The following is an 8,449-nucleotide window of genomic DNA, read 5'->3' as shown; positions in this document are numbered from 1 at the left end:
CTTAATCTGCTCTGTCCAGTTCGAGCACTGGACGCTTACGCACACAGAGCTGCCCGTGGCGTAAGGCAGATCAGCTTTTTGTTTGTTTTGGTCCGCCAAAGAAGGGATTTCCGGTGACCAAGCAGACTATGAGTAGGTGGGTGGTTGAGGCCGTCTCACTAGCCTACGAGTCCTCTGGCCTCCCGTCACCTCGGGGAACCATGGTTACATACGTAACCTAGAGACGTTTCCTCTTGTTTAATATGCATCAAACCTTGACATGATGTAAGAGTGTGTTTGCTGCCGTTAGCTTCAGTGATCTCTGATAGCTCCAGATGTTCTCATGATGATTCATTCCAGGTGCCAGATGAAAAAAAAAAACAAGCCGTTTTTCTCTTTTCTTTATGACCTCTTATAAAAACACACTTATTTTCTGCACTTTGGTTTGGCCCTCTTTTGAGATCTCATATATTTAGTCCCTGAGCGAATACCAATCATTAATATCCCACTTCTCCAGCCATAACATCAGCTTCTGAGGTAGGTGAAGTCATGTCTTTGGTAAGGTCCCCATTTTGTGGAATGATTCACAATAAACCACAAAGCAGAGTGTTAACAACCCACAGTCATTGTATTAGCATAGTCACAAGGTCAACATACAGTTGAACATTTAAAACTAGCATAGGACAACATACTTCATAACCACAATATAACTAATGGGACGAAGAGCTGACATCAATGACCTACGTGGCTTATTATACACTGTAAAAAGGTTCCAGGAAATGTTTCTGTAACTAGTTGCAGAGCCTTTTAAAGTTAATTCATTAACATTATCGTCTCAACTGTGCAAAACTTAGTTTCCAGGTAAACAGATGCTTATTTTCTCCCTGACAATTCTTATTTATGGACACAAACACCAAAACATGTCTTCTTTGATGACGTGTGTACCATCGTGAGGGCAGGATAAAAAATCCCTCCTCTCCAGAAACCTGTCACCCACACACTGTAAAAAAAATTCTGTTAAATTTACGGTAAAAAAACGGCAGCTGTGGTTTTAGGTATTGTTTTGTAAACTTAAATTTACAGTTAAATACCGTAATTTCATTAACTGATATAATGTTAATATACCAACCTATTGAAATACTGAAATCTGTTTTGTACTTTTGTAATACACTGATAACCACCAAATGCAGGTGATGATGAGAAAGTCACATGATGAACCAAAGCCCATCACAAGCAGCTTTTAAATAATAACATATATAGAAGGTGCACAGTGTCATTCACACAAACACTAAACACCATCATGGTAACACACATGAAACTGAAATAATGCAATAAACATTCATTTAACAACATTAGGTGTAACACACAACCCTAATATACAAAACTGATAAGAAAAAACTAAGAAACATAGTTATTTCAACAAAAAAACATCAAATTTGAAATGTAACGCAGGGAATTCTGAGAATGTCAATTTCCGGTTTTTCTCTATAAATTGTATGGTCTTTTTCACTTCCAAAAACGGTATACTACCGTAAAATTAATGTCCAATACATGTAATGTCCAATACAGTTTTTCACTGTATATAGCAGGGGAATTTACCGTTAACCATTTAACAGATTTTTACTGTAGCATTTTTACAGTCTTTTACCGTTAAATTCACGGTCATTTTTTATAGTGCATGACAATCAAGAAACTGTAAAACAACAGCTATCCAACTGACCAACTAAAAATGTAATGCACATTTATGACCTGAGTGTACAGAGTATGCGCAGTCATAAATTTCTGGTTGTACATGTACACACTACAGTGTAAATAAATATTGGAAAATAAAGATTATTCGAGTATGTTTTACAAGAACACACTATTTCAGTATTTCTCCTTCAAAATTTCATGTTTAATTCTATGTTTTATGTGCTTATGTTTTATCTTTGTAGATTGTAATTGTGTAATTGTGAAATTAACTAGCAATTAATAGAAATTAATTTCTGAGTAAAAATTGTTTCTACCAATTTGTTTTTCAGTCTGTGATGATGCATTGTATGTCACACATTTATGTATACTCTAGCGTATGCGTAATAAATGAAGAATACTTTGGGATTAGCCAAGCATTCCCATAAAACCAAAGATTGGTCACATTATAGAGGCTATTGGATAATATAAAAATATTACAGATCTGTAACAAGCCATACAGCAATAGCATTTTTAGTGGCAATAATAAGCAGAGGGGTAATTTAGCACAGAAATATGTCAAGGATAAAGTGCAGTTCTTGCTACACACTCACAACTCACTGCAGCAGCTGGAAGTAATCCATTTACTTCTGAGGCTTGAAGGGTTAAAATGTGGAGGTGAACTCTGTGAATGTCTGCTGTACATCTCCAAAGGCCTAAAATGATTTCTACAGCTGTCTGAAAACGGCTGCAGAAACAAGGTCACCAGCTCTCCTTTCTTTCTCATCATTTCCATCTCTTTATCTCAACTCCTTCTGGAAATATTTTCTTACATAATTTTTGGCTGCATGTATATGTAATAGATAAATACAGTGAATACTCTAAATGGTTTTCTGAATTATCTTCAGTGTAGCAGAGAGTGGGCATTTGATAAACAGTAACATACATTTCTGGCAAATGTCTGAATCCATTCATTAAACATTTAGCAAAGTGCTTCCATTTTCCTAAAACTAAGAAGTCTGTCTCTGCTGTGTTTCCACTACAAAGTCCGTGTTGTCCAGGAAACCAAACAGAGACACAAATGTGTTGCCCGTCTTGTTTTATTGACCTGTGGGGGAATAACTCACTTCCCAAGCAAAAGGTTGAGACAGTTGTCAACCAGACAACTGCCCGACGTATCTTCACTGGATTATACTTCCTTCATCATACTTTGGTTAACAGTCATTCAGAAGCATACTCTGTATTCCCCACAACAGCTGAACCCATCCAGTTGTTCACAAACCATCATAGTTTTTGGCAGAGAACAAAAACAAAAGTTAAGCAATGATAACAAAATTATTTTTAGAACAGAGCACAGACGGTTATGGAAAGTGCTCACTGTGCTGAATGCAATATTAAAGTAAATTCAAAATACAAGAGATATACAAGAAAAAAAATGACCAGCATGACATCTGTCAGCTGAGAGCATGATCTGTGAAACATCTCTGTCCAGATTACATCCTACAGGTCAATTAATAATCTACTGTATGACAACCCTTAGCAGTTGTGTCTTGTCAGAATAAGACCAACAGAGATCGGATCGGAAGTCCTGTTATGTAGAGCAGACTTCCTCAATGAAGTGCAGATGTGCAACCATTAAGCCTTAAACACTGAAGAAAGTAGGGCAGCAATTTGTATATGTCCTTTATATAAATTGATGCATTTGAATACATTCACAGTGCCTTATAACACACCTGTTCAATATCAAAGTTGTGTGCCATTCAGAATTGAATTGGGAATGTCTTAAATGTCTTTAAAGATGTAAAATGGATAAATGGTGGTTGCAGGTGCAATCAGTAAGTATTTGCATACATTTTGATGGTTTTTATTTGTCACAGTAGTGTCAGTGTTATTTTAGCTATACATTATACTAACACCTATTGTGGCAATGTGTACTAAGTTTCATGTTAATCAAACCAACCATCTATAAGGAGTTAGGAAAAAGGGGTAAATATCCCCTTAAGGATTCAAAGGGGGGGGGGGATACTCAAGCCATTATGGTCCGTTAGTTATGAGACTAGATATAGCGCCACCTAGTGTCCTACGCTTGTGTACTGGGGTGGGGGACCATCCCACCACAAGTGATGTCTAATTGATAGTCTCTGACAACCAAACACTTTTAGGGTATTAAAAGAATAACTGGCAAATCAGTACTTCAAATAAATGTGCTTGAGCCCCTAAAAAATCAGAAAGTCATACCTTCCTGGTTGATGGTCCAGGCAGCATTAGCGGGATCAGACGTGTAGCCGCAGCTGTCCGACTCAAAACTGCAGGAGCCCCGCAAAAGCTGCGTCTGAGCCCGCACTAGAAGAGCGACTGCTGGGGATGAAATTACATCAGATAAACACTAAACTATAACGCCACAGCAAGACTTAAAGACGTTTAAAGTGCTCTGTTAGCGGACATAAATGTGCAAAAAGTCCATTCAGCAACGATGTCTTCGTTGATGCAGTTTAATGCAATAAATTCAATCTGCACAAATGCACAGAAGCATGCAAACGAATTAAACCAAATGACCCATTAGGAAAAAGTGATGACCTACCCAGAAGGGTTGAGAAGTGAAGCAAACTCATGGCTGAAGTTGCAGGGATGCTGGAGTGGACGTGTGATGTTCCACTAACGCAGATTGCGTACGGCAGCTCTGCGACCGCTGCATTCACTCTCCATGCTTTGACTCTGGCAGAGCTGAACAGACAGTGGGAGGAGGGAGTGGTTGTTGGGGTTTCTATTTCAGAACAGGCAATGGGTCTCCTTTAGGTAAGGAGTTTGCCGCTGTGTAAGCGTCTGCAGAAATTACATACTTCTTACTCATCGCTGACAGAGGACTTAATCACAGCTTTGATGGCGTTAAATCACTCTAATAGTCCGTTTAGTGTAGAGATCATTGATTAAATTATGTTAAACAACAGAGTGACTTCTGAATTGCATGTTTAATAACTGAATGCAATTACTGGTTTACTTAGTAAATGTTAGTGATTTTAATTTAATGGAATAATATTTTAGTTAAGTTGTGTATGTTTAATAGAATATATCACAAACAAGTCAACATAATATACTCATAGGCCTATATATACAGTATATATATATATATATATATATATATACTTTTTTATACAAACAGTTGTATAATATACTCGCATACTGTCTATGAATAAGTCTGCTTAAAATGATCTGTCGCAACTTCTGTTGCATCAGAAGTTACATTACATTACATTAATTGCCATTAAAAAAACCATACTGGTCGACAAAAGACAAAACATATTTGTTCTTATAGCTTGAATATTTAGTCTTAAATATAACAGTACAGACAATATAACCATAAGAAACATAGGTGTTTAAAAAAATTAATAAATAAACATCTTAAACCAGCCTACGTTGGTTTGCTGTTGCTGTTCTTAGCTGGCCTCTCTTTTTTTAAATACATAACACAAAGTTTGTCATGAAAACTTCAACCCTTTCAGGACAGTTCCTAATCTCATTTCTGGAGTGAGAATGTAATTTTCCTCCTCATTTTCCTTAAAGTAAATTAGCATGAGAACATGGCACAAAAATAGACATTCACCTTTTATTTTAAAGTAAACTGTACAAAACCACTGGCAAGGTCAGGCAGTACCAGCACATGGTCCGTGAAGTGGTCTAGTGGAGTTAAAAGCAACAAAGTCTTTTTGTAAAAAAATAAAAAAAGGACACTGTACACAGAGGGAATGGGATTTGATGTTAGGAACACTCTTTTTTTAAATCTGCCTAATAAAAGTGGAACAGTTAACAACAGAGGCCCCGCTGCAGGCCTTCAACAATCCTGTTGTTCATGAGGCTCTTGCTTTACAATAATATCCTTGCAGGCACAAGATCCACAGAGCAGCAAATCCACTGTGTATGCACAAGGATTGTGATAATTCCCCATAGGGGTCATAACTCACCTAGTGAATGTTTCCAACTCCAAATGTCTCCAAAACAAAGAGAAAGAAAGAAAGAAAGAATTAGCTTAAATATTGTTGAAAATATTTTCCTATGATGATCACTCCAATATGAACACCTGTTTGACTGCTGGTGCTGGAGGTGCAGCTTTGTGTTGTTCACTGACAGGACTGGATTTGATTTATTCCGCTACATGCAGGATGATTAATGCATCTCAATGTAAACACATATGTCACTGTATTTTAGTCATATTTAATTATTGTATCTTTTTTTGCAGAGTAGGATTCTTATGAACTAAAATTAAAAATAAACCTAGGCCTATTAAAATAGTTTCTGTTGAAAAAACATGAAATAAATAAAATAATACTAAAATAACACTACATTTTATTCAGTATTTAGAGAATGTAAAGAGACTGATAGAACATGCAAGTGATGTTCCATATTTAGAATTGGTATTTATGAATTAATAGTACAAACACTATGGAAATGGAAAACTATTAGAAACTACTATCAGATTAAGGATAATATGTCATTCTCTCTTTCTTTTCTGTCTCTCTCCCTCTCTCTCTCTATCTACATGGTCGTTGCCACGCAGAGTTTGGACTGGGTTCTGTAAATTTCCCCTTATTCAGGAAGCCCTCGCTTAGCTCTCAGGCAGTCCTGTGTGAAGATCCTGGGATTTTCACTAACCATGTGTTTAGCTTGGAGGACTGCACTTTTCCACACACAGCCTGGAGAACAGGAATGACGGGATTGGTGGAGGATGAATTCCCCACTAACCATAAAAAACAGAAAATCCTGGTTCCAGCAAATAACCCTAAACAGGATATGAAGTGTTATTTAAATGCATCAAATAAATAAGCTGAATGTAGAAGCAAGCAAAAATTTGCCTCACATTGCGTTAAAAGTCACAAATTAATTCTTCAATTGTATATATTACATTAAGCGCATCAATGGTAGTTCAACATCAGATTCTGATACATTAATAGCCTAGCAGATCTATTAGTAAGTCATCTGATTATAAAACAGATGCTTGCCTTCATGTTTACTCTACAGGCTGATCTTCAAAGCAATAAATAAAGGCATGTGGTCAGGATAGTCTGTCCAATAGTGCACTACTGGACACTGCAATTAACTTCCATTCCACACATACTGCAAACAAACATCTATCAAGCCAGGTTTCTTTTTCAGTTTTCCTGATTTCAGATAGTGATATCTGCTTAGATGTTGTATATACCATATAAGACGTAAAAAAATACATAAAATCTCAATTAAGGGTGCATTTAGGTCAAAAGATGAAGCATACACCCATGTCTGCATGTTGAATAACCGCCTAATGGTCACCCTGTGGCTTCCTGTTTGATCGGCATGGAAAAGTTTTTTGCAGTTGGTAGCAGAGGCACAATTGCTGGAGACTTGATGCCTAGTCATTTCCCATTGCCAAAATATTAAACTGAGCTGAATTACTGGCTATTTGATGCAGCTGTTGAGCTCACAAACCATGGCAACTTCCTTGTTCCAAAACCACCATAACACCATTAGACACATTCTTCCAATGCTGTCAAATTACACAAAGTTGTGAGAGGGATGTTGACAGATGCATATGTGCCTGCTTTCAATAACTTGACTGTTGCTTGTTAATATCCTCTGGTCAGACAAGGTGACGAGGACCCAACACAAAGTTATTCACCAAATACATAAGCACGAGGACATCAAATATGTATTTATATTGAAATGATCTTAGCTTGGTAACTGATATGTAATCTGGATTACAGAATTTTATTCAAAAAATGTAATACTTGTAATTAGATTATACTACCTTTTTAAATGCTCATCATCAGATTATTATTTTACTGATTACATATTCAAACAATGGCAGTATGGAGATCAAAATTAGAGAACAACCTACAATTTTCGAATTTTCAAGGTCACTGCTTAGTTCTATTTGAAGTTATCCTAACAGGAGGAGAGGGGCAGTTTTTAAGTATATTTCATAAATGAATTGTATTCTGAAGCACAGTATAAAAACTTGAGATAGGCCTATTTGAAAAAGAACTCTGATTAAAATCAGAGAAAACTTTATATAAATAATAAAGCAGTTCCCTTTCAAGGGAACTTCGAACTGCATCCTCTATGGGGAACTCGTCTCGTCGTGACCCGTGTTTGAAGCATACATTCAAAAAACACCAACAACATGTTGGCCGGCGACTGCTCATGACGTCACTACCGGTGCAACTATAGTATAAATAGGCGCTGGGAGAACACATCATTCTCTTCTACGTCTTTTTGTTTGAAGCGTGCATTCCGTAGTAAGAGCGATCTCTATTCCTATCATTATGGTGAGCACTAGCAAAGCGTTAAGAGGATGTGTGCATCCGTGTCATGTTATTTGATACCTGATGACACACACAATCTATGCGTTGTTTGTTTGGGCGAAGAGCACGCATGCAATGTCCTCGAGGGGGCAATCTGTGTTCATGCGTGCGTTTTCCAATGAAAAAGCTCCGCTCTCGTTTGTCTCTCTTTTCAAGGAAAGAGGGGCAGCCATCTGCATCCCGCGGTTCAGGACCCGCCGCTGCTGTGGCACGGAGGAGAATGTGCTCATGGGGCTCGCAGGTGGATCTGGTCGATGAGTTTAAAGAGGGGCTTTCCCTCTCACGCTCGTCGGCTGTGGACGAGAGGGAGCCACTGGAGGATGATGTTATTTCCCTAACATCGTCTGATCCAGGGGCCAGTGCTCTACTGGGTTCAGCCCAGGAAGAGCAGGAAATGTCTGAGGAGGGTGAAGAAGCTGAGGCTGAGCCTTCCCAATCCTCCTGCCCTGCGTATGATGAGCTTTTGGAAG

At 37.8% G+C, this 8,449-nt stretch overlaps 1 protein-coding gene across 1 annotated transcript in view; it reads right to left on the bottom strand.

Moving 5' to 3' along the window:
- Nucleotides 1-4,351, bottom strand: part of LOC107587536 (MAM domain-containing protein 2-like) — a 22,347-nt gene extending 17,996 nt beyond the window's left edge. Inside the window, exons 1-2 of the mRNA XM_016275351.1 lie at nucleotides 4,229-4,351; nucleotides 3,886-4,005 (exon numbers count right to left, since the gene is read on the bottom strand). Coding sequence (XP_016130837.1) covers nucleotides 3,886-4,005; nucleotides 4,229-4,259 — 151 coding nt within the window. The 5' untranslated portion in view covers nucleotides 4,260-4,351. The remainder of the gene's footprint in view (nucleotides 1-3,885; nucleotides 4,006-4,228) is intronic.
- Nucleotides 4,352-8,449: the final 4,098 nt, after the last annotated feature.

Source organism: Sinocyclocheilus grahami, unplaced genomic scaffold, assembly GCF_001515645.1.
Source record: "Sinocyclocheilus grahami isolate Dianchi unplaced genomic scaffold, SAMN03320097.WGS_v1.1 scaffold93.1, whole genome shotgun sequence".
NCBI classification, from domain to species: Eukaryota; Metazoa; Chordata; class Actinopteri; order Cypriniformes; family Cyprinidae; genus Sinocyclocheilus; species Sinocyclocheilus grahami.
This window is presented reverse-complemented; position numbering and strand designations above follow the sequence as displayed.